Source organism: Ambystoma mexicanum, chromosome 2p (assembly GCF_040938575.1).
Source record: "Ambystoma mexicanum isolate Mex_15411 chromosome 2p, UKY_AmexF1_1, whole genome shotgun sequence".
Taxonomy (NCBI): Eukaryota; Metazoa; Chordata; class Amphibia; order Caudata; family Ambystomatidae; genus Ambystoma; species Ambystoma mexicanum.
The window spans coordinates 642,252,478-642,279,590 of NC_090923.1; the positions used below are offsets into that span (position 1 = coordinate 642,252,478).

The 27,113-nt window shown below is 47.9% G+C and overlaps 1 protein-coding gene across 5 annotated transcripts in view; it reads left to right on the forward strand.

Moving 5' to 3' along the window:
* Positions 1-27,113, forward strand: part of RNF123 (ring finger protein 123) — a 3,033,138-nt gene that overhangs the window by 1,501,189 nt on the left and 1,504,836 nt on the right. For all 5 annotated transcript variants that reach the window (XM_069644183.1, XM_069644184.1, XM_069644185.1 and 2 more), the window contains exons 21-22: positions 4,042-4,143; positions 4,947-5,053. In XM_069644183.1, the coding sequence (XP_069500284.1) occupies positions 4,042-4,143; positions 4,947-5,053 (209 nt within the window). The remainder of the gene's footprint in view (positions 1-4,041; positions 4,144-4,946; positions 5,054-27,113) is intronic.

The window sequence follows — 27,113 nt, forward strand, 5'->3', positions numbered from 1 at the left end:
CACGCACGCCCCTTTCTCTCACAAACTAGTAGAGAAACGCTAGCTCAAGCACTGATTAGCTCTAGGATAGACTACTGCAGTAGTCTCCTGATCGGCCTCCCAAACTGTGAAATGAATAGACTGCAGGTAGTGCAGAATAACGCAGTCAGGTTGTAATGAATAAGAAGAGATCAGACCATATCTCCTTGTCGAGAAGGGAGCTTCATTGGCTTCCTATCAAGGAACGTATTCTTTATCGCCTCTGGTCTATCTCCTTCAGTTTGAAAAACTCTTGTCCTATCTACCTCAATGAGGAACTCGGGCCTAAAATTAGCAATTATGGTCTCAGATCTAACAATCTCTCCCAGCTAACCGTCCCATCTTGCAGACTATCTCAGACCAAGGTTGGAGCCTTCTACTCTGCGGCCACCATTGCCTGGAATAACCTCCCTCTGAAATTGAGAATCGAAAACTCCAACAGTGTGTTCAGAAAAGGGCTAAAAACATATCTGTTCAACTGATACCATCTTGGTCTGAGCTATCTGTCCTCTGGCTGCTTTTCTTTTGTTTCTGTATTTGTCAGCGCCCTTAAGCCTTTGGGTCAGTGGATTTGCGCTATATAAATCATAAGTAAATAAAGTGGTCTTCATTAGATAACTTCACAAAACTCTATTGCCTAGATTCTGTTGGGACAAAATCCCTGATTTGGTAGGGCGATCCTCCAAACTTTCCCCTTTGTCTGTATATACATATTGCTATCAGAGTCTATCTGAGATAGGGAATCTGTGGGTGGATGTAATCCATTAAAATAACAAATTCCTTACCTCCAGTAATGATTTTTTATGGATATTCCTTCCACAAATTCCTCATCGCCTCTCATCCTGTGTCCCTCTGATGGTGAGTTCACGCTCCAATTGCCGTATTGATTAATTCCCAAAAGTGGCTGAGCTCATGGCAAAAGATAATAGAAACAGACGTCACTGGGCACAGTGCATGCTATATATACCAAAGCCGATGTCACGTCCGGCACTAAGGAATAAGCATGCTGAGGGTCCTCTGCACCACACAGCGCCTCCTGCTGGGAAAAACAAGTTTGTAATCACCTGAATCTTGGAGAATATATCCAAGTTGAGAAATCTGTGGAAGGAGCATCCATCAGAAAAAACATTACTGGAGGTAAAAAAAAATCTTTGCATTCCCTCCACCCCCATTAATTGGTGACAAGGAACTAATGAGTTTAATCCAAATATCAGTAGAAGAGGCAGCTTTTGTTGCCTGGGGAAGCGGATAATAGGGCACCAGCGGGAGGCTGGTGCGTGCACTGTGTACAAGGGGGAGCCAGGCGGGCGGCCTCCCTGCTCCCCACCTCCTGCTCCACTAACTCTGCCACTGCCCACTATAACAATTAAATAACTATTAAGTAGCCATACAATATCGTACTAATTGTGCGTAAAGTTTGTTCTCAGCACTCTAGAGTAGGCCCAAAGGGGGATCTTTAACCAGACAACCACCCATCTTAGTTAGGCAAGGGAGAAGTTTGGCAAGGGAGAAATGAGGTGAGGATTTTACACCATGCAACCCTAAGGCGGGATGCAGAGGAATAGTTAGTATATCTTACCCCCTTGAGTAAATTTCTCCAAGGACCACTTTGTAGGTTCCTAGATCCGCTGAGCCCATTCACTTCTTTGATGTCTTTCGAGCGAGGTCCATGGGCCACGGGTGCTGATGCCAGTTTCAGCATCGGGATTATGTCTGGCTAGTACGCGGTTCAGGCTCTGGTGATAGGATTCTGAAGACACCATTTGAACGAAGAGATGTAGACTTCCCCAGGATAGGCGACTTTAGGAGACCTCAAGGACACAAAGAAGTCTGGATTCGGCGAGAGTCACCACGATCTGGCGACGAGAAGCAGTCTTCATAGGATGAACAAAAGAGCAGGCTCCAATGACAATCTGCTGAATGGCTGCAGGTGTCCTAAATTTATCCCAGATTTGGGCTGTAGTCACTACCATGTCATCCAAATGGTAGTAGTCTTTACCATTAAAACTGTCAGGGGCATTCCAATCTTGGACTGCCACTGGCCAAACATTCCGTCAAGCATCAGTCACACTGTGTGTCAGATGTGTACTGATTCTACACAGTCCCTGCCCCCACATGTGGCTGCACACCCAGGCTGTCCCTTTGCCTGGGAAAGCAGAGGCTTTACCTGGGAAAGGCCTTTGCATATATGCTAATACCAGACCTGAGAGGGCAGGATAAAGGCCAAAGCACAACATTACCAAAGGACAGGCAAAAAACCTATGGTACGCCCTTTTAAGAGTATATGGTGCTCTTTAAGGTATTATGCTATAAAATGCAAAAGTGCGCGAGTAAAAGGTCAAACGCGCAGTAGAATAATGTCCGCTGCCACAAGACCCCTCCTAGACACATTGAATGTGTAACCCCAAAGTTTGAAAATAAAAATGGTTCCATGTCATCTCAACAAATGAAATTTCTTTGTGGTTATTACATTGGCATTTTACATAAAATTTTGTTATTGGGGGCTTTCCCCTCACATGCTCTCCTTCCTCTTCACTACGACCTCCACCCAAATCCTTTGTACCCTTACCCTACAAATAAATATAAACATTCAAAGTATTACAAAGTAACACCTACAAAGTAAATTACAACAAAGTAATTTACATCATGGAAGCAACAGGATACCAAGAAAACGTTATAAGGATACAAAGTATCCTATTCACACTTCACTTTAACATGATATATGCAGTTTTAAAATTACAAGAAATCCACTGAGACATAGTACTGATACTCTTAGGGACTGATCACTTTCCCCATAAGTGATCAAAAAGCAAGGAAAGGAAAGCTGAGGGCGTTATGTACCTCCAGAAATATAGGTCATAATAGAACCAATAGCAAAAAGAAAGGGTGTCCCCTAGAAGTTAATGGGAGAAAAGAAGTAAGAAGAAAATCTTTCCTTACACTAATGCCCAACAGTGCCTTCCAATGCAAGATATGTGCCACAGGATTTTGCTGGGGGAAGTCTGGGTCCAGCACATAGCATACTCACTTTTACATACTTTAAGCAAACATTGCTATCCTTTATTTTTATGTTTACCTGCACAGATTGTTACACTACTAAGGGGATCTTTCAAAGAGTTAGCAATCGGAAGTCAATACATTTTGATAAGTCATATACTGTATAAGTAATATGTATTGAAACACCATTTGCTTCATAGGCGCTTTATAAATACCCAATAAATAAATAGGTGAGTGTGAGATGTATGAAGTGCAAACATAGCAATGGAGTGCGGCATAGGGGACACAACCAGGTGGTTTAAGTAAAGATGCTTGGCTATGAGAGGAGCTGGGAATGGCATGAGGTACAGTGGAGTGGTGAACTCCAGAGGAAGAGGATTATAGTTGAGTAGAACAATTATGAGCTGTTTTTTGAAGAATAGGGTCTCTGTCCTTCCTAAAGTGTAGGATGGAGGGGGGCAGTTACCGGCTTTGGTAACGTGTTACAGAGACGGGGTGCATAGCAGTAAAAAGGATGGTTTCCTGTTGTGTTACCCTCTTTCGTTTCCTTCATATAGATATTTGTATCTTCTTTAGGGTTACTGATTATTCTTCCTACATATGATAGTGGGAATATGTTTAAGAAGAGTGATCGTGCAGGAAGTTCATTTTTAAAGTCTCAACATTCATTCTAATAAAATTTGGAGCAGGACTGGATATCCCTGATCATACTTTGAAAAACATTACGACTATGCCCCATGAAAAACATTACAACTATGCCCCATTTAACCCCACGCAGTATTTCAACCCGTTTTAATTTTGCAAGATGATGGTACTGTGCTCTTAAAAGATCTTGAGCATCTTATGTTAGTCAGTTTCTCTTTATATTTAATACTGTTCTGATCTCCAATTGGATTCCTTTCTTTGTTCTGTACTTTGCTGTATTTACCTTGAATATTTGCTTTGTCTTGTTACATTATTTGTACTTCGACATCACCATCATCTGTCACTTCCTTCTCCATCTATCCACCCACTCTTGTTCTCCAGAAGCTTATGTTCCACCACAGCTATTCTACAATGGGAAAGTGGAGTATTTTGATCTTCAGAGGCTTGGTGGACTGCTGTCTCATCTCAAAAAGACACTGAAAGGTGAGACCATTCATAAAGCAAAGTAACAGTCTGATGTAAAAATATATAACTGTATTTGTCTGAAAGTAAACATTTTGTCGGTCAGATAGTTGTAAATTCCAATTTTTTTGCAGGATTAACTTTGACTCCAATTGCTGTTGAACTGTTGATATGCTGTTAGATGTTCAGATTAGAGTCCTATCTGTTTGTTGCCACTTTTCACAGTATCATGTCTCCGATTTCAAAAATAACATATGCATAATAGATTTCGGAAAGATACTTTGAGTAAAGTAGCACTTAAAATGCATCAATATAGCATTTATTGTATACAGGCCAGGGGGATAGCTCAGTGGCAGTGGGTTTCTCTTGGAAGCCGGACCATTCACAGCAATACAGGTTCGAATCCCAGTCCAATGCTTAGAGACTGGTCTCCGGTATAAAGGGTGTTATAAAATATTAATGTATTAATTACATAACCCAATTTATGCAATAACACTAAATCAATTCCAAACACATCAACTAGAGAGTGTGAGGACCAGACCCCTGTAAGAACAATGCTGTGAAATACTGAAAGAAAAGTGAAAGGCATATAAAGAGAATATTTTATGGAATGGAAGTTAAAAGAAGAGCATGGACAGTTGGAATGCATGGCACTGGTGAAAGAAAGGGATTTAATTATGCAAGGACAATCAATGAGAAGAAAAGGATCCCCTTTCCCACTGTGTCCTACATAATTGTATTCCAGCTTGATTTTAACATAAAATGTTAGCAAGTTTTTAAATAACCACTCTCTCTTTTCTGGTACATTGGTGACCCTCAAAAAGATGACCTTGCTTCCAAAGCCAATATCATCATTGATCCTGCTGAGTTGCAGGCTGTGACAATGGATGACTTGGACGAAGATGAGGAGTCTGCTACATCTGCTACTCAGGTACCTCTTCATTGCAGTATGTGCTGGAGCAAAGTTTTTACTGGTTTGGGAATTGGTTGGTTACCACGATAACTGTAAGGATATGCCTGAGGTAAGCAATACATCACTCGGCCGTCCGGCTGTGTCTGCAGATTTTGGAAATTAGTGCATGTAGTTGTATCATGTGTGTAACCACGTGTTTGCACAATTGAATGCACAGAGTGCCTGCAAGGTTTACATTGTGTCAAACGGGACACCTACGATCGAGAAGAAAGCAAGAACAAGTTTTGTTAGTTCAGTATTTTTTTGGGGGGACTATGTGCAAGCAGGACCAAATGAAATGTGAAATTGAGCTCTGCCCACAAGAAATAACAATATATATAGGATTGTCTTCCCTGAAGCAATGTTTAAATGGATTGCTTTTCTCCTGCAGATCCCTTATCAGATAGATATCCATTCCAGTGTCTGCTGCTCAGAAAACTTTTCGACTCGGCCGTCGATCTGTCTTGATGTAGGTCATTGTACTTATACTGCTTCGCTACGCCCCTGCACCTCACTTCCTTTTTGTCGTGAGCTCAGCAAGCTGCTCGAGGAACATTCCCTCATCAGATAGCTTTACATTTCACAAATTCATTTTTTTGATGCGGTTTCAAATCATGTCCGGTCCCAAGGTATCCATATTCAAACGCTGCAGGGACTGCAATTCCAAGATGTCCATTACGCACCCGCACCTTGTTTGCGTGTGGTGCCTCAGTGCCGGTCACGACATCGAGGGCTGTGGTTCCTGTAGAAAAATTACTGTAGAAAAATTAGTCCGAAGTCTCACAGGGCGTACGGTTGACTGACGACCTTCGAAATCTCTGGCACAGTCGACCATCCGTTTGTCGGAAACCGAGACAGAGGGACCTACTCCTGAGAAGGATGATGGACACGGAAAGAAAACCAATAAGTGGCTGCACTCCCGGAGTCACTCCTCTTCCACCCATAAGAAGACCAAGCACCATCGGCGCAGACACAGGTCTGACTCATCGGATGACCCCGGTATGTTAGCAGGGCTGAGATCCAGGGCTGAGTGGGAGGGTGTTAAGCAACAAATGCTTGATATGTTCCGAAAGGCAGCTACGGGCACGGGTGATCCCTCAATGCAGTAGGCCCTAATGGCTCCAGCGAGCGACACTGGGTACCCATGCCCAAAGTGACTACCATTGTGACGTCACTGTTGTTGGCTGGAGCTGTCAGGCTCAGCGCTGAATAAAGTTGATTCACCCTCAGCGCCAATATTCGCTAGTGCGTCCACTGCGCTAATATCAGCTAGTGTGCCCCTGAAGCACTTTTCGGCACCGATCAGCGCAAAACCGTTGACGGCTGTCGTCGAGTGTTCATATGTTCTGAAATAGAGGACTGAGTTCTTCGGCTCCATGAGTGATATTTTTGTTGATGAAGACCACATGTCAAGTGGCTTCGACCCTACTTATGCAGGGGCTGGAGGGACAGATTACTTACCGACCAGACATATTTGATCGCGCAGTCTGAGGGCCTTCATGAAGCCAGTGGACTGGACACATCTCTGGATATGGAGACCCAGCAGGTCCACTCTAAAGGCCATGGTAAATATCGTTCTCTGGTGGCTAGGGTGGTAGATACCCTGGGCTGGAGTGCTACAGCCAAGCCTTTGTCAAGCTATGACCGCATAGTTATCCTGAACGAAGGACCTTTTACTGAGAGGGCCATGCCCTTCGATGCAGCTATTGCCACCTTGTGGCAGAGACCATGTTGGGGAGAATTCCCTTACCTATAGAGTCCCCCAGCAGCTTTGCTGGATTTGAAGGGTTTGTTTCTTTTTACCTGCTAAGAGTGAGACTCTTTTTCCCACTCTTTGGCATTTTTGCTGTGTGTTTTCTAGGTTATTTTTGTGTTTAATGCCTATGAAGTTTCTCTCCCCTCCATAGGAACCATCTTTATTCACATGTGTTACACAGCACCCTCCTTGCAGTGACACAGGGGTGTCGTAGCGACCCCCAAACATAGACTCCATACCCTGGGACTGACTACTGTCTCCCAGGGCATGTAAAGTCCCCATTGACTTTACTAGTCCATTTTTATGAACTAAACCAGTACAAACCATCTTACTATGGAGGTACTGGAAAGAGTTAATAGTTTTTCCCTTATGTTCATTTTCGAGAGGGTACCGTACAGTCCCTCTCTCAAAAGTTTCTGGCTGGTGGCAGTGGTTACTACCGTAAATATTAGACCGCAAATATTTCCCTATGGGATTTTCCCATTGTTCGAGGCTACCACTTTTTCTGACAGCCTCTTACATACCGGTGTATTTTAATATTAACTTTACTCCGGTAGGTTTTTATTGCCAGAACTTTAATATAACTTCTTTCTCGTGCCTTCCTCTAAACTCCTAACCCAGGTCGGTGATCCTTTGTTCGTCCTTTTGGCAGGCTTCTACCGAGAAGCCCTCCTTTCAGCGCCACTGAGTCTGGGGTGGGTCCATTGTGTGGGAGGGGGAGTAGGACCCCTGGACAGGGTTGCCCCAGCAACCCATGTCACACTCTATCCTGATAGGCTGGAGGGTCTCCCGCCAAGATGACCACTCCACTGTGTGAGTGACAGCTAGGCTGTATGAATGGGGATCTTTTTGCATAAAAGCAGGGTCCTGAGGACTGGAAGAGCAAGAAGTCGCCACTGGAACTAAGAAGCCGAAGAGGAGAGAAGCCAAAGACATCTGCAACACCTGAACCACCGGTGAAGCCCTCCTGCAGCGTCTCACCACTTTCCTCCACACGACGAGAGAAGATATTCACCTGCAAGAGCCTTCTTCCCTTGAGCTGGGGGGGCCAACCAGTTTGCCAATCGCCTTCCCGGACCTGCCTTGGTCGAATCTCCCGTACCCAGTACTCGGAGGCCGGATAGCCATGCACCTGTTCACCCGGACCGCGATTTAAAGGAGCGTACCTTTTATTCCTCGGGCAGCACCGTGGCTGGTTTCATCCCTGGGTAGTGCAGTAACTCGATCCGTCCCCCACGACGAGAGCCTCTCTTCCTCTGCTGGATCACCCGAACTGCAGGAACTAACAGGAACAACCACCACTGCAGGAGTCACTTATTCATTTCAAGGTACATTGTTCCGCCAGGCCGCCCTTTCTTCGCGGTAGCACTAAAAGTGTTTTAAATCCTTTACCTACCAGTTGGGTCGGCCGCCCCTCTCGCTTAACGTTGTCTTTCAAACTTTTGCATCCGCCTTTTCCAAATTGGTTATGAAAGACTTGACTACAGCTACGAGAACATTTTGCTCCTGGGCCCTTGCCCTGTACCAACTGACTTTGGCACAGGCCTACTGACTCTGGGTACATTTGTTAGACCTGCCTTCCTTAGATTGATTTTCATCTAGAACTGTGTGGTGCACCCATTTCTTAAACTACCCTTTCCTTCCCATTTTTAAAACTTGTGAAATGCCATTTTGCTCAGTTTTCATTTAAGTATTGCCTATACTGATGCAATGTCTTGCTTAAACTGGTTCACAAACGTATGGGAATTGTTGCTAGGGTGTGTAGGAAGGTATTTCTGAATAACTTGTGTTTTCTCTCCCTTTTGAGAAATTGCTAGAGCCTCCCTTGTGTGTGGTTTTCACTGTGCCATTTTGCTTAGTTTTCACTCTGGTTCACTTGGTTTACAATTTAACCTGGGAGTGTGTATAGTTTTCCTTTGACTTAATTTAACTTGCTTGATGACTGTGATACATGTGTTTTATTAGACGTGTATAAAATAAATATATATATATATATATAACTACTTTTTTTAATACAAAGCTTTGGTCAGTTTTTCCTTGTGCCATAGTACTGTAGACCTATTGTGTAAACCCTGAATACTGCTCATCTCCATCTTGAGATAAGTCTGACTGCTCAGCCACAGCTACCAACTAAATCTTTGTGGTACAGACTGATACCAAAGGGGATTTATTGCTCTCACCTGTAGTCTTAATCTTGTGTAGTGCCCCCTAAGGGAACTGCCCAGGATTCTGCCTAACACACCACACCCCCAGTTTACTCCCACTTTGCCAAGAAGTACAGGCCTGCAAGGGGAGACACGCCATATCTCTCCACCAACCCGACAGCGCAGGGATTAGTAGTGCAGGCAGCAACAGTCGATACCAGATCGGCCACATCCACGCCTATTCTCCTGACCGATAGTGTTGGGGGAAAAAGTTGGCTTGTTAGACAAGATGATCTTTTCATCAGGCAGTATGGCCCTGAAACGGTTAACGCCTCCTGTGCATTTGCCAAGTATTTGTTTGGCCTGTGGTCTGCTATTGGTGAAGCTCCCCAGTATATTCCTGAACGGGAGATGCAAGAGGACTTTCAGAGACTGGTGGATGATTGCAAGGAGGTCGCCCGGCAGTCATTGCAGACGGGACTGGACTTTGCCGACTGCTTCGGCAGATCCATGGGGTCGGTGACTGTCTTAAGAAGGCAGACTTCCCTTCATACATCTGGGTTCTTGCCAAATTTCTAGAGCAAGCTGCTGGACATCGCCTTTGACGACCAGAGCCTCTTCGGCCACAAGGCTGACGACTCCTTAGAGAAATTTAAGGCGTCGAAGCTGGTCGCCAAGTCACTAGGCGACAGACCTCCTGCCCACTGAGTCAAAAACAAACCCTTTTGCCAACCCCTTTGACATCAGGAGGACAGGGACTAATGTTAAAAACAGCTCTTCTAAACACTAGGTCTCTAAACAAGCAAGCACAAGACATCCATGACCTTATTATGGTCAATAACTTAGACATATTGTTCGTCACCGAAACATGGATTACAGACACTTGCGGCCTAATGATGGACCTTGCTGTTCCCACAGGGTTCTCAATTCTCTGTGGTAACAGAGAGATGGGACATGGTGGGGGTGTAGCAATTGTTGCTAGGACTACTTTAGGTCTTTTCTCCTCTCCTTGCTCTTGCCAAGGCTGCAAGATTATTCTTGCAAAAATGACTCTCTCGAGCACCATTCATGTATCAACTTCGTGCTTATCTATCGGCCACCCACCAACATGCCTGATTTTAATGATGAAGTCATTCAAATCTTGAATAACTTTCTTGTCCTAACAGCATAACTCTCCTCTTAGGGGACTTTAACCGTTGGGGGGGTAATAACTTAGACAAGGAAGCTATTGCTTTAGACGCCGCTCTGAATAACATAAACCATCACGTTCAAAATAAAGACCGAACAATAGGGAATAACATTTTGGACTGAATTGTGCCGGGAACCTTAACATCAATATTGAACAGACCAGGCCATGTGTGTGGTCGGACCATTTCATAATCAACTTCCACATCTGTTCTTTTAATCTCCCAATGAAACCTAAAAACCTCACTAAGATTGTCTGTAGCCGTAATTTCGAAAAGCTACTATTGCAGGACTATCAAACGTGTCTCGATTAGATCATGACCAATAACTCTAGTAGCACATTGGCTAGTGACCGGGTGGATGTTTTTACTAGGATTTTTCTAACAATGTTTATCAAATCTGCCCCCATCAAATCAAAGTTGATGCGAGAGAACCCAGGGCACCAGAAATGGTTTACCCCACAACACACGCTGTTGAAAAAGCTAAAACGAATTCTAGAATCTCGCTGTCTGAAGCATCTTAATGAGGAAAACAAAACTGCTTGGAAAGTGGCATAGGCTTCAAATAGAGAAAACTAAAAAAGATTTTGTTAACTCCCAGATAGATCAATAGACTAACCACACGGGTAAACTCTTTGAAATTCTTAAATCATTGGCAAAACCCAAGGTTGTGCAGTTTCTGTTTCAACCAACTAATCGGGACTGCATGAGACTGCAGGGGGCTTTTGAAGCTAAAGGCAATAATACCAGAAAAAAAATAAACCCGCAAAATCAGACCCTCAAATGCAAGCTGATCAGAGCAAGTACTTCTTCAGGGGACCTCTACGCAGGCAAAGTTAAGCCTAGCTCCTATTTCCACCACGAGATGATAAAAATGCTCTCATCTATGCGCCCTACTTCTTGCGCTGAAAATCTCTTTCTGCCCAATATTATTTCAGAGCACAAAGATCTTTTTGCCCCTTTTTTGACTAGGTTTGTAAATTCCTCTTTTAGGGACAGTCAGGTGCCCACCTCCATCAAAAAAGTTAATTTTATTCACTTTTGAAAAAACCTCATCTTGATCCTAAGGAACCCAGCAATCTTAGGGCAATCACGAATTGTAATTTCCTTCTGCAAATTAAGAAGTTTGCCACGATGCAACTGCAACATTTTGTCAGAACCAATTCCATCCTGCATGATTGACAATCTGGCTTTTGAGCATCCTTCAGTACCGAGACAGCTCTAGTTGACTTGCAGACCCGTTTGTTGGGAATGATAGATGAGAGGAAAACCAGTCTGCTGATACTGCTTGACTTGTCGGCAGCATTCGACTTTGTGGACCACAATTTCCTTCTCTGTACTCTCGGTAACTTGGGGCAATTCTCAGAGGAAGCCATTGGATAGTTTCGCTCCTTTCTTACCACCAGGGAGTCAGGAGTCAAATGGGACCAGGCCTGCTCCCTCTCTGCTCCCATTTTATGTGGCGTACCGCAGGGGGCCTGTCTTTCACCCCTCTTGATTAACTTGTACATTAGATCTTTGTTTGCTCCTGGAACACCTGGGTGTGGTGTTAACAAATTATGCGGACAACACCCAGGTGGTTATTAACCAAACAGGGGACTATGTTCAAGACCTGGCTACCCTAACCAGAATGTATTATCAAATAGAATTGTGGATGTCCGCAAATTCTCTGTTTGTATGCAAACAAGACAGAGCTTGTATGCAAACAAGACAGTCCCAGCTACAAATCTTTTGAGTTAGGCTTAAACACCATCAATGTCCAAAAACTGGTAAAAACCTTGGGTGTGCAGATTGAATCCTTTCTCAATGCTGATGCCCACATTAGCCAGCTGACCCGCACCTGCAATTACCATCTGTGCTTGCTTAGGACTTTGTGCCCTTTTATCTCAGAAAAAAAACTGCGCCACTGTTGCTCGAGCAACTATTTTGACCAGTCTGCACTATTGCAACTCCTTACTGATAGGAGCATCCTCGAGCAACCTGATAAAATGTCAGATACTCCAGAACGATGCTGTATGTATCGCCAAAAAGATACCAAGAAGATGCAGCATCACTGAGCATAGAAGGGCTCTGCTTTGGCTCCCAGTTAACGAGCGTATCCTCTTTAAAAGGCTTACCATCACTCACCAGCATCTTTGGAATTGCCCCCAAGTATTTAAAAGCTTGGGTTCCCTTGTACACTCCAAGTAAAACGCTGCACTCTTCATCTAAGTCTCAACTTTTCCAGCTTCCAAGCGCACAAGGTGCATGGAAGAGCCTTCCCAGTTAGAGCAGCTAAATCCTGCAACACTCTGCCTCTGTCCTTCGTCAGGAAGTAAACCTTGGAATGTTTAGGAAATTGTTGAAAACTTTTCTGTTCAACTAGTTTCCAACCTGATTGTTTCTCTGTATGATTGCTTTAGATTTTCCTGTTATTGATGTTTCTTTTGTGATATATGATATGGCATTTGTAATGCACCTATACACAAGTGTTTCAAGGTGCGACAAGGCAAGGAAGGGGGCACAGAGGGAGGGCAGAGACAACGATCTTGCTAGGCCAAAGGACAAAAATTTCGCGCAAGGGAGAGGGAAAGTGCCTGGGGAAAGGGGAGGAGGCAGCGCTGTACAAGAGATCAAAACATTAACAAGAAGTGCAGCCAGCAGGTGGCAGGTGCAAGGGTAAGTGCAGACAGTAGGGTTACAGATAGAGACCCAGCCAAGTGCAAGTGTTGCCGGGAGGCATTGCAGTGTGCAACTGGGTGGCCAGGACCCTGGGCCTGAAATCGGAGGGTAGCCAGGTGACCGGTGCAGAATCAGACAGGAAATCAGCAGGGGAGAGGAAGAGAGTAGGCAGAAGCAAAGGGGAAGGTCTTGAGGTGCTTCCGGAACCGGAGATGGTTCTCCTCCAGTTTCAGAGAAGCAGGGAGGCTGTTCCAGAGGGAGGCTCCAGCCGAAGAAAGAGATCTACCACCAAATTGTTGCTTGGAGAAGCGACTGACCCTGAGGGAGTTGAAGAAGCAAAGAGCTTGAGTAGGAAGTAATTTACGAAGAGCGAGTTGCAGGTATTGAGGCCCCAGAAGGCCTTGTGGACAATGCAGAGGGTCTTGAACTTAATCCATGCAGCCACTGCAGAAATGTCAGTGCTGTAGAGATACGATCCCTGCGCTTGAGCACAAGGACAAGTCTCGTAGTCCTGTTCTGGATGAGTTGCCGTGGGGCGGAGAGTAGCAGCAGGCAGATTTAGAAAGAGACTGTAGTCCAGCCTAGAGAGAACCAGAGCTCTGGAGACAGTGAGCTTCTGGGGAAAGGGGAGGAAATGAAGAATAACTCTGAGGAGGTGCAGTTGGTAGTTTGACTACAGAGAGACATCAGATCTGTGAGGAGAAAAGGGAGAGTGTGGAGTCGAAGATGATCCGAGGTTCTTAGCCTCACAGGTGGGAGCCGGAAGAGGGCCAAGGGAGGCCCGCCAGACAGGGACAGGAAAGGAGGGTGCAGGTGTGCCGATGAGGAGGATCTGTCTTACTGGCATTAAGGCATAGATTGTTGGTGGCACACCACACCTGGATAGCAGACTGAGATGAGAGAAGGAGAAGAGGTGCCAGAGGGGGTGTATAGTTGTTGCACCCCGATGCATGGGCTGTTGGCGCAGTACAAACAAATAAATATATAAGTTGTCCTAGCTGTCCAACAGCTGGCTAAATCTGCCTTTAGCTTTGCCTCAAAGGGAAGAGGCTACCAGGGTTATGTCCCCTTTGGCAGGAAGGCTCAAGGTGTTTCCTGTGCTCCGTAAGGGGCACGGGAGCCTCCTGGGGCCAGCTAACGGTCGCAGCAGCGGCGGGGGCAGCTCTGCCCTCAAAGCCACTTGATTTCACCCCCCACAATTCCCCAGTTGGAGGACAAATAGGCGAACACTGGGCCCAATGGTGGGAGATTGCTTCTGATGCCTGGGCTCTTCAGCTCGTTTAGTGGGGTTACTGTCTGCCTTTCTTAAAAAGGCCACCAAGACAGGCCACCACCTCCTCCAGGAAGATCTGCAAGCCCTGCTTTTGAAGGTTGCCTTAGAATATGTACCTCCTAAGCAAAGAGGATCGGGCTGGTATTCCCGGTATTTCCTGGTACCCAAGAATGGGGGAGGACTCCATCCCTTCTTGGACCTCAGGGCTTTGAACAAGTTCCTGATAAAGGACATGTTCAAGATGGTGACGTTGAGGGAAATTCTCCACGCTCTCAGACTTCAGGACTTGCTGGTGTTGATAGATCTTCAGGATGCATATTTCCATGTGCCGTCCATCAGAAGCACAGGAATTTCCTAAGATTCCTCTTGGCGGACAAGCACTACAAGGTCACAGTGCGCCCCTTTGGGTTGACCTCTGCCCGAGGGTCTTCACCAAGCTCATAGCGGTAGTCACGACTTGCCTCAGGAGGTCCGGTGTCCATGTGTTCCCTGTACCTGGACTGGCTAATCAGAGAGGTGTCAATGGAGCAAGTTTTGTCCCATTGTGAGGTCACCTGCTCACTACTCCACTGGCTGGGCTTCTCCCCGACCTTGCACAAGTCATACAACACTAGCACAGACACTCTGAATGTATTGGTGTGGTCTTGGACACTTAGGAGGGGGACAACCTCCTCCCTGCCCCCTGAGTAGAGCATCCCCAGTGTCAGACAGGTGGTTCAGCAGTTTCAGGGCTACAAAGCCTTTCCAGCGCTCTCCTTTCTCCACCTCTTAGGTCTCGCGGCCTCCTGCTTTTTTCTAGTGCCAGAGGCCAGGCTGCTTATCAGTATTTTGTCAGTTTAAAAGACATCCTTAAAGTAACCAGGTCGGTGGCCAATGATCTCACTTGGTGGGCCAGCAGCAACATGTTGGCGGGGGAACCTTTCTGGCCTCTGTGGCCCCATACCACGGTGGTCACGCATGCGTCCTTGAAAGGTTGGGGTGCTCACTTTGAGGATTTCCAGGTGTGCGGCCTTTGGTCCGCGATGGAGGCCCAATGGCACATTAACAGGCTGGAGCCATTGAGCCATCAGGTTTGCACTGTAGGCGTTTGTGCCCTCTCTGAAGCACGTCCTGATTATGACGGACAATACGGTGGCCATGCACTACCTCAACAAGCAGGGTGGTGTGCACTCCTTTGCCAGATGTAGCTGTGGTTCTGGCTTTTTGAGAAACAGAGCAGCACATCTGGCAGGGACAGAGAAATGGATTGGCAGATGCTCTGAGTGTCACACAAGTGGGAAGTGTGCTAGGAAGTCCTAGAGGAGGTCTTCGCTCTCTGGGGTTTCCCAGCGGTGGATCGGTTTGCAACAGAGTCCAAAACGAAGACCGTATTGTTTGAGGGAGTTCCCAGTGACGGGTGCGATTGGTGGATGCATTTCTGGTGTCATGGATCTTCATTCGAGGGGATTGGGTCCTCTGACGTATTCCATATCTATGACATGTAATCACCACAGCTGTGCTGCTTCGGAAACTTTTTTCCTGGCATCTGCGTCCTGCGTCGATGACGTCGATGCGCCGTCGTCGAGGACCTCGTCCGACGTCATCCGATGTGATAAGTAGGACGCACGACGCCCGTAGCCTCAGTTCCGTTTTTTCCGCGAACGTTTTGCTTCGTGTTTCTCGGTTAAACGCCTCGACTCTTTGGAGTTCTGTTCTTCTCGGTTCTTCGAACCTGTTCGTTTTGTGAAAATCCTTCGTGTGAAGATGTCTTCTACTTCGTCTTCGACCCTGCGTCCGGGCTTCAAGAAGTGCGGGGAGTGTGGGTCCAAGATGTCGGTGACGGACTCGCACGATGCCTGCCTCTGGTGCCTCGGGGAGGCCCACGACACGGATGACTGTATCGACTGCCAGTCGCTCACGTCCAAAGCCTTACGCGAACGTAAGAAGAAGTTGTCGGTAGGTCGGGTGTCCAAGCCCCGGAAGTCGAAGTCTGCGGGGCTTTCGACGGATGATTCGAGGGGTGACTCTCCGTGTCATCGTCGGAAGTGTCGTGGGTCTCCTTCTAGGAGTCGGTCTCGCCACTCCTCAGCCTCTTCGAGGCATTTTCGGAAGCGCCGACACCGGTCGTCTTCCAGGTCCTCTTCGGAGGACTCTGCCCGGCACGTCGCTTACCCCACCAGCCGTGCGACGCCGGAGGAATGGGCTTCCTTCGGGAAGAAAATGCTGGCGATTCTTGAGTCGCAGGGTACTAAGCCGTCCGCGCCCCCGAGTGGGGTCGGCCGTGAGAGGTCGAGAGACACTGCTCGCAAGAGTGGTCCGCACGAGTCACGGGAGAGGTCCCGTTCAGACAAGGAGACTCGTTCTCGACGTACCCGTTCCAGGTCCCGGTCCTTGACGCGTTCGAGACTGTGTGCACCTGTGAGGTCTTCGAGGAAGACATCGACGTCTGAGGCGTCGAGGGCGTTCGACAGGCTTTCTCGAGGCTCCTGCTCCGAGGAAGTCGTCGACGCTCAGGTCGTCGAGGGACACGCTCGGGGCTCCGGCTTCGAGGGCTGTGTCGACGCCGCCAATGCTGGAGGCGCTGCATCTGACGTCGACGCCGATTTCCTCGACGCCGGTTCTCTCGACACCGGCGCCGATTCGCTCGACGCCATCGACGCCTTTCGTGTCGGAGGTACCCCGTGGCACGGGAGAACCCCCTAGGAAGGCTCTGGTTAAGAGCAAGCACTCTCGGGTGCCTTCTTTTCGCCACCTGGAGTATATTTCAGAGGCGGATGAGGATTCTGATGGCCTGGTTCCTAGTCAGGTTCCAGATGAAATTGTCTCGGGCCATAGTCAGTTTGACGATTTGAGGCAGTCACTGCATGATGCCAGTGGACTGGACACCTCTCCGGAGGTGGAGTTTTGTAGGCCTGAGCCTGGCTCTCATGCCGATTCCTCGTACCGGCGCCTTATGGCTAGGGTTTCTGAGTACTTGGGATGGTCTGCTCCCCCAGGGGAGTTTGTGTAGGATGATCTGACGGACATCCTTGATGTTGGTCCCCCAACTGACCCGGTACTGCCGTTCCATATGGCTTTACAAAGAAGGGTGGTGGCGGCTTGGACTGCTCCGGAGAGTCTCCCGGCGGTGGACAGATCCTTGTCGCGAAAATACGGTCCAGCCAGTAGCGACCCCTGCTACTTGACCAGGCACCCCACTCCGGAGAGTTTGGTGGTGCAGGCGGCCACGGCCCCGGCAAAGCAGGCGTCGTACCCTACCATCCCTCCTGATAGGGACGACAAACGTTTTGATGGCTGGGCGAAGAAAGTGTTTTCTTCTGGTGGTATGGCGCTTCAGGCGGCCAACTCCATTTGTGCCTTGTCTCGTTTCACGCACACTCTGTGGAACTGTGTTGCGTTAGCGGCTGAACATATTCCCGAAGGGGACTAACGGGATGGTTTCCTTGCTATGGTCCGTTCAGTCGGGTTTGGACTTAGCTGAATGCGTCAGTAGGTCCATGGCGGCGAGCACCGTGATACGCAGGTTTGCGTGGTTGCGGAAGTCGGGGTTTGCTCCTGATGTGCAGTCCCGGGTCCTCGACATGCCCTTTGACGGTGAACACCTTTTTGGCAGCAAGGCTGACGAGAGCCTTGAGAGGTTGCAGACCTCAAAAGCTGCAGCGAAGTCGTTGGGCACTGCAGTTCGCCAACCTCCGCCTTTTCGTCCTAGGGGACAGCAGTGGAGGGGTGGTTCCTTTCGCTATTACTCGTCCTTCAGTAAAGCGAGAGGAGCTGGCAGTCAAAGGGGCCTACGCAGGGGTACCAGAGGTGGACGACAGGGTACCCGTGGTGCCAAGGCCGCTCGGGCAGTTGCCTCTTTGCCCTCAGGTAACGCCGCAGCCGCTCCCACTCAGTCATGAGGCCATGTCCCATGGTTCGCCGGTTGGGGGAAGGCTGGCGCAGCATCTTGTAGAGTGGCAAGCCATTACTTCAGATGTGTGGGTTCTGGAGATCATAACCCACGGCTACTGTCTTCCTTTTCGGCACAGGCCTCGCGACAATCCACCGGGGAACCTCTCTTTGCAGAGTCCGGATCCGCTCCTTGCGCAGGAAATTCAAGCCCTGCTGGAGAAAGGCGCCATAGAACTGGTGCCTGTAGCGGAGAGGAACAAGGGATGGTATTCCCCTTATTTTTTGATTTCGGAGAAAGACGGGGGATTGAGACCCATCATGGACTTGCGCGGTTTGAACAAACTCCTCAGGAAGGACAAGTTCAAGATGGTTACTCTCTCTCAAGTCCTCCAGGCCCTTCAGCTTCAGGACTGGTTGGTGTCTCTCGACCTCAAGGATGCTTACTTCCATGTGCCGATCCATCCCAAGCACAACAAGTACCTGAGGTTCGCGGTTGGCGACTCGCACTTTCAGTTTCGGGTCCTGCCGTTCGGATTGACCTCCGCCCCAAGGGTTTTCACCAAGCTCATGGTGGTGGTGGCAGCGCATCTCAGGCAAGGGGGGATTCACGTCTACCCCTACCTGGACGATTGGTTGATCAGGGGGAGCTCTCCCGAGCAAGTCCTGGATCATCTGTCCGTCACCTGCCACTCCCTTCACAGGCTGGGCTTCTCCCTCAATTTAAAGAAGTCCCATTTGACGCCAACACAGCGGCTCCAGTACATCGGAGCAGTGCTCGACACTTCCCTGGGGCAGTGTTTTCCTCCCCAGGTGAGGGCTCTTCACATTCAGCAGATGGTGCACAAGTTTCAGCATGCCCAGACGCTCCCAGCGTTCCAGTTCTTGAGGTTGCTCGGCCTCATGGCATCCTGCATTCTTCTGGTGCCAGAGGCTCGCCTGCGGATGAGATCTTTGCAGTGGGCACTCAAGACGCAATGGTCGCAGTCCTCCGGCAGGATGTCGGACACGGTTCAGGTGCCGCCCTCGGTCGCCCGGGACCTTCTGTGGTGGGCCGTCGAAGGCAACCTGATGAAGGGGGCTCCATTTTGGCTTCCCTGGCCGGAGGTGACGATCATGACGGATGCATTCCTCACGGGATGGGGAGCTCATGCCAACGGGCTGACAGTCAGCGGTCGTTGGTCTCCGTCGGAGTCCAGACTCCATATCAATCTGTTGGAGCTGAGGGCCGTCAGGCTAGCCCTGAAGGCTTTTCTGCCAACTGTGCGAGGAAAGAATGTCCTGATCCTGACGGACAACACAGTGGCCATGCACTACCTCAACAAAAAGGGGGGGGGCAGGGTCACTTCCTCTGTGCAGGGAGGCGATGCAGCTCGAGTTCTGGGCCATCCAGCAGGTTGTTTTGATCTCGGCAGTTCATCTGGCCGGAGACGAAAACGTGACGGCGGACGCTCTGAGCAGGCAGAGCGCGATCTCTCACGAGTGGGAGTTGGCTCAGGAGATTCTCCTGGAGATCTTCGCCCTTTGGGGGACCCCTCAAGTGGATCTCTTCGCCTCCAGTGCCAACCGAAAGTGCGAAAGGTTTTGCTCGCGGGAATTTCCTCCAAAAGGAGCCTTAGGAGACGCGTTCGTGGTGGAGTGGTCATTCCCGCTGCTGTACGCGTTTCCTCCATTCCCCGTCATCCCGCAAGTGCTGCGGAGGTTAGGGAAGTTCGGTTCCCGGATGATCCTCATTGCTCCGGCGTGGGCTCGGAGGACGTGGTACCCGGACCTTCGCGACTTGTCCATCTGCCCTCCACGTCGTCTTCCCTACCGAGACGATCTGCTCTCACGGGAGGGGGGTCAGGTTCTCCATCCAGAGGTCAGATCCCTCAACCTTCACGCTTGGCTTCTGAAAGGTTGAGGTATAAGGATTGGGACCTCCCTGAAGACGTGATGGAGGTGTTGCTTTCGTCCCGAAGGCCAGCAACTAAGTCTCTGTACCGTTGCCGTTGGCGTAAGTTTTGCGACTGGTGCAGGGTTCAGAATGTGGATCCTTTTGCATGTGACATCCCCATGGTTCTGTCCTTTTTACTTTCTCTGGCCCACAGGGGCTTGCAAGTGGGTACCATTAAAGGTTACCTGGCGGCGCTGTCCATCTTTAAGCGCTCGTCTGAAGAGTGTTCTTACTTTAAAATCTCTTTAATTTCACAGTTTCTGAAAGGGCTCACTAATGTGTTCCCTCCGTCACCTTTCCTGGTGCCCGGTTTGGATTTAAACCTTGTTCTTAAGTTTCTTATGGGTGCTCCGTTTGAGCCTTTACATTCTTGCCCTTTGAGGCTGTTAACTCTGAAAACTGTGTTTTTAGTTGCGGTTACTTCCGCTCGCAGACTGAGTGAGTTACAGGCACTTTCAGTTAAGCCACCCTTCACTGTATTTCACAAGGACAGGGTTGTCCTTAGAGTTCGTCCTTCTTTTCTTCCGAAGGTAGTGACGGAATTTCATTTGGCCCAGAAGGTTGTTCTTCCGGCATTCTATCCTCCTCCGCATCCTGGTAAGGAAGAGGAGAGGCTCCATAGGCTTGATCCTAGGAGAGCTTTAAGCTTTTATGTTTCACGCATGTCCCGGGTCAGAGTGGACGATCAACTCTTTATTGGTTACGCTGGAAAGCGTTTGGGGCAAGCTGTGACAAAACAGACTTTGTCTCGCTGGATTATTTTAGCCATCTCGGAGTGTTACCGCTTGGCAGGTAGGGACCCACCGGCTGGCTTGCGGGCCCATTCTACCAGGGGTGTGGCTGCATCTACTGCCCTGCAGAGGGGTGTTCCTATTCGCAACATCTGTGATGCAGCCACCTGGGCTTCAGTACATACATTTGTACGTCACTATTCCCTCGATTCCATCCGAGGGCAGATCCTGGCCTTTGGCAAGGCGGTCCTTTGCTCTGCTATTTGATTGGCTATTGTAAATTTTGATTCTAAATTCTTTCCCTCCTCCTTGCTCTGGTACTGCTTTGGGAGTCTGTCATAGATATGGAATACGTCGGAGGACCCAATCCCCTCGAAGAACAAGTTACTTTCTTACCTGGTAACGTTCTTTCGATGGGATGGTCCGACGACGTATTCCATATCGCTCCCGCCCTGCCTTCCCCGCTGCAGAATTTCTTTTGCGATTGCAGCTTACGTTCCGCAAGGCTTTGTGTCTGACTGGCAGTTGACTAATGTCACACGTTCTGGGGGAAAAAACTACAACTGAGGCTACGGGCGTTGTGCGTCCTACTTATCACATCGGATGACGTCAGACGTCGGAGGAGGTCCTCGACGACGGCGCATCGACGTCATCGACGCAGGACGCAGACGCCAGGAAAAAAGTTTCCGAAGCAGCACAGCTGTGGTGATTACATGTCATAGATATGGAATACGTCGTCGGACCATCCCATCGAAAGAACGTTACCAGGTAAGAAAGTAACTTGTTCATCTCCACTACGCCTTCACTCTGATTCCCGTCATTCCATGGGTTCTCAGTAGATTGAGGCGGTTTCGAGCAACCCTGAACTTGATTCCCGTGGATTGGGAGAGGAGAATGTTGTACTCTGAGCTTCTGGATTTGACCATCTGCCCACCCCTCCGTCTTCCTCGTCGGGTGCTCCACACAAACCCGGGATCCCTCAACATGCATACGTGGCTGTTGAGAGGGTGAGGTATGACTGTGACCTCTCGGAGGAGGTACTTGAGGTGTTACTGGCTGCACGTAGACTGTCAACAAGATCGCTTTTTGCATGCAGGTGGAGAAGATTTGAGGCGTGGTGCAGGGAAAGTGAGATTGATTCTATCTCTTGCCTCACCACTGCAATGGCGGAGTTCCTTCTGTCACTGGCCTCGTCAGGCCTTCAGGTCACTACAGTCAAAGGATACTTGGCGGGTTTGTCTGTGTTCAAAAGGTCTCTGGATGAATGGTCTTTCATTACAATCCCTGTTATGGCCCAATTCCTGAAAGGCCTTATGAATATGTTTCCGCCTGTTCCCTTGGGTGTTCCAGACTGGAACCTTAATTTGGTTCTCACCTTTCTTATGGTAGCTCACTTTGAGCCTTTGCCATACGCTTGCTCACTTTGAAGACCACTTTCGCAGTGGCCATCACAACAGCCAGAAGGGTCGGTGAGCTGCAGGCCTTATCATGCAAGCAACCTTTTCTTCGTTTTTTAGTGAGGTTACCCTGAAAGTACAACTGGGGTTTTTGCCTGAAGTGGTATCGGAATTTCACCTGTGCCAGGCCATTGACCTTGTGTTTTTTACCCGCTACTGTACCCTTCCAAGAAGAAGGAGCGGGTCCATAGACAAGACCCAAAAAAGGCAATTAGTTTCTATGTTGCCCTGACGGCCGAGTTTAGGAAGGTGGACCAGCTGTTTGTGGCCTTCTCCATGGCTAAGAAAAGCTTGGCTGTTTCCAAGCAAACCATCTTGCGGTGGATCATGCTTTGCATTTTGGAATGCTACCACAATGCAGGGAGGAACTTTCAAAGGATTGCTTTTCTCCTGTAGATTCCTCATCTTAATTGATATCCATCATCCAGCTCTGCTGTACAGAAATCTTTTTCGACAGGGGGTGTTGTGGACCTCGACTTGCCCATTGATGCGTCTTGTCTGGATCTCGATCGTCTGCTCCAGAATTGGTATTCAGGGGTTGTGTTTATATAGCACATCACTACGCCCCATGCTTCAGTTCCTTTTTTTCACGTGCGTGCACACTGCATCGGGAACACAACTCGCGTTTACTCAAGGTTTTGTTTTACCTAGTTGTATGCTTTCTCAGAAAACCTGACGCAATGTTGTCTCACAGGGTTTCGTGCTTCAATCGATGCAGCGATTGTGAGGCCAAAATGTCTGTAACAGACCCCCAAGTCTGGTGTCTGTGGTGCTTAGGTGTTGGTCACAACACAGAGGCCTGTGCATCATGCGCTAACATGCAGCCCAAGTCCCTACATGAGAGGGCCGGGAAACTGGCTTTGGGCAAACCGGTCACCAATTCTCCAGCACAACCCCTCGTCCAGTCTTTGGAACCCGAGAATGAGGAGCCCACCCCCAACAAAGGGAAGAAACAACATCAGAAGAAGACTAAGAAATGGTCCCAGACCAGGTGCTATTCATCGAAGAAGCAGCAGCACCACTGCCATCGACGCAAGTCCAGCTCATCGTTGGATCGAGGTAGGCCCTTAGCTGGGCCAACCACTTGGGAAAAGTGGGAAACCTTTAAGCCTTCCATGCTTGAAATGTTTAGGCAACAAGCTGCTGTAGGTGCGGCTCTGGCCCCCGACTAGCAAGCTTTGGGGGCAAAAGCATTGCTCAGAGCTCCCAACCTCAAGCGAGCCACTACGTCGACAACACCTTCAGGCGTCACGCCTATCAGGCATAAGCGGCCATAAGGCTGAGACCGATGACGTCCATCGGTCATCTGAGTGTCCCTCGATGCTGAAAGAACCATCTGCATCGAAAGGTTTGGCTTCTAAACCTATTCTCATGCCCTCTGCGCCAACAGTCATCGAGATTGTGTTTCTTTGACTCGGTGCAATCCATATTTGGCACTGATGACCCAGTCGACCCTGTTTACATAGGAGCCGGCAGCATACACTTTTTGTTCCGACGACCAGGCAGATTTATTGGCCCTAGCTCAGGGTCTACCAGACGCCAGTGGTCTGGATACTTCCCTAGACCTTTTGTTAAACAAAAACAGCCCTATAACCATGCTAATGTGAAGTTCAGGGATCTGGTTCAAAGGGTTGTTGACACCCAGCACACCTCTTCAGGAGCTCACTGACATTTTGGATGAGTGTCTCGCAGTTAATGGATAGTTCCGGGACTTTTTTTTTATTGTCCCTACGGTTCGGCCATGTGTTTTTAAGCATAAATCGGTAGATCGTAGAAAACTTTCCTATGGACCTTACCCGACTTTTCGTCCATTAACGCACTCGAAATCAGCCGCCATTTTCTGATAATCCTATCATTTCCCCCCCCATCGACCTGGCTCACCTGCTTTTGCGGCACTAAATCAAATCCCCCGCCCCTGAAACAGACTTTATCAAAACATTCATATTCCCCGCCTCTATCCGTGACGTGACTGTGCTGCGTAGGCAAACGCGCCCAGGCGTCTTCTACGCGACTCCACACAGAACCCGGAAATCAACACAGATCAGCTCACAACACAGCGCGCCACAATTGGGAATATGAAACTGTACTTTTTAAATCAAACCGCAAGATTGTAAATTTGGTAAAGTACATTTATTTGACATCAAATGTTTAGAGAATATTCAGCGATTTTCATTTGCTCACGTTCCAAAAAGTTCGTTTTGAGGCACGCGATGTTCCTTTGCTGTACACAGGGTCTTAGATCATCTCACAATACAGCGCCACAATTCGGAATATGAAACTGTGGTTTAAAAGCAAACGGCAAGATTGTACATTTGGCAAAGTACATTTATTGGACATCAAATGTTTAGAGAATATTCAGCGATTTGCATTTTTCTTTGCTCTCGATCCAAAATAGTTCGTCTTGAGGCAAGCGATGTTCGTGTGCAGTACACAGGGTGTTGGTTTACGATAAAATAAGCTCTTCGGTCGCATTGATAATCGCATGGCTGTTCCAACAACGAGGCACTAGGCCACCACAACGGTCTGTATGTTGCATCTAGCCGTTAGTACCGCGTAAGGGCATACTTTTACTTGGCGATCGTCCCATAAAATGGTCAGGGTGGTAACGTTGTTCACGCGGCGAAGCAACTGGCGGTTGTAAAAGCCATCCGCCGGTGTCTGGTACTCGTGACACATACAATAATGAAGGATGTACCTGTTTTAAAAACATAAAAAATGAAATTAGTCTCACCATCAGATCTTTATTAAAATTATTCATTTTATATATTAGGTCGGGAAATTATTTCATAGCTAGGACAGTGCAACTGGGTATTATACGTCAAGGGGGGGCTGTAGGATACTGAGACAGTCCCCCAGTGCAGGGGTTGACAGGGAGGCAGTGCAGGTGGAGAGTGGAAGGGCCCAGGACCGAGGTCGCAGACAGTGGACCAGTTGTAGCAGGGGAGAGGGAGAGAGAAAGCAGAAGCAAAGAGGAAGGTTTTGAGGTGCTTCCGTAAAAGGAGATGGTTCTCCTCAAGATAGTGCGCGGTACAAAACAATATGCCACATAGAACGAACAAGTACAACTTAACCCGTCTTTAAAGCTACTGTATAGTAATTAAATTGCGGTATAAACTCATCTAAAGAGTTACTTACATTATATTTGCATTTTCCATTGTGTCTGTGCGTAGGGCAGCCCCGAAATACCACTCCTTCTATGCCGACGTTATTTCTTCTAATGAACGAACATTAAATGGCTTTAGTTTCTGAAATTATATTCATTATCGTTTCTTAAGTTATTGCCCCACACCCCCAAAAAGAAGTCTTTCGGGATGGTCCCGGCCTGTCAAGGTCAAATAACAATAGAACTTATACTGAGTCGTGGGCCATTCCGGCACCCGAGCAAAAAATCAAAGCAGCTGACCTTCACTTTGAACGAGCACACATTCCTAGTTAGCTACATTCAGTGTAAGGCCATCTCACAGGACTTGAAATGTACACTCCATCTTTGCATTTTGTCTGCGTGCATTTGCAGCCCCAGCGAACCATAAATACGGAGACATTCTATATTTTTTGAAAAATGATTTATATTACTGTTTGGTTTAATTTAATGCGCAAATGAACAAGGGTGGAGAGACACATTGCATGTACACTGAGCAATCACTTTTATTTACACAATACATAGCTACACATATTCAATGGGCCTGCGACATGAGGAGACTCGAGAGAACAGACAATCAAATTACAATCATTTAAACCGTGATGTGTATTTCTCAATGAGCTCTGCTTTCGGTGGACATGGAACAGAGGCAATGTTGGGTGGCAATGCAGTTGTCCCCTGCACAGGTTCGTTCACAACTCCATGTATGTGCCTATCTAGGACATCAACAATAAGTCTCTCAATAAACTCATATTGCATATCCTCAAACACTGGTTTGATCACCCATTGTTTACTTCTTTTAGTGAAGGCCTTATTGTAGCGAAGCGTCCCTAAAGTTCCGGTCGTCCTACTTTGTTGACGGCCAACATTATGGTTATGTGCCAAGACCGCTAGAAGAGTCCGATTTATCATGCCCTCCATGCCAAAATGCAATCGTTTTGGCCTGTACTTTAGGCACATATTGTGGAACACCTCCAAATCTCCTGTGTGGCAGAATTCCGTGAGTCCCCTCAAATCTCTTGTTATAGTTTTATCAAATACAATCTTTTCAATGGCTTTGTGAGTGGGTGATGAAGGAATCAACCACTTCTTCTTCCGTGCCTCCTCTGTGGACAAATGGCCATGTTCACAATTGTGGAAATGTTGGTTTGTGGTCCAGCGGTGAACGTTGCTACAGTGTAGCATTACTGACCGCCATTTTTCCAGTAGAATTTCCAACGACCCTCAACATGTTTTTGAGCTCCACCAAAGATGGTTGCTGATTGACTTGGACCACTGTGAAATACCTTGCATATCTTTTTTTTTACCTGCAGCCGACATTTTTTTATTGATTGTTTTTGCAAGATGCCAAACGTCAAATTGGTGATTTATATTTTTGTACTCTTCTCTCATTGTCTTGGCAATTGAAACGTGTCTGTCCGTGGCTATCAGGTCGATCACCATTCCCCGCGATTGTAGTTCTTGCAATGATGCTACAAAGCCAACTTTCTCCATGGCCACTGAGGATGTACTTTGTGACTCCTGCACGACCACCGAACTCACAATTTTCTTACTTTCCATGTCCTGAAAGTGGTAGGTGCAGTACTTGGCTGAAAATCATGGGCTGTCGCACTGTCCATCACCGGCTAGCCTGAACCGTTTGCCCGCGAATGTACTATCAATAGACATTTTTTCCATTCTCCAAGCTTCGCTAATGGCTGGAAATAGATAATCGGTTTGGTATTTGTAGAACTGAGTTTTCGCAATGAAATGGATTCCCACAAACTGAAAGAAAGACTCTAATTTTTTAAAACTTGAACCACTAAAAAGTGCAGCCGCTGCACAAAGTAGATTGCCTGCTGGCAGTTGCCCCAGCATGGGTTGTGCAGACCATGAGAAAGGATGATATTTT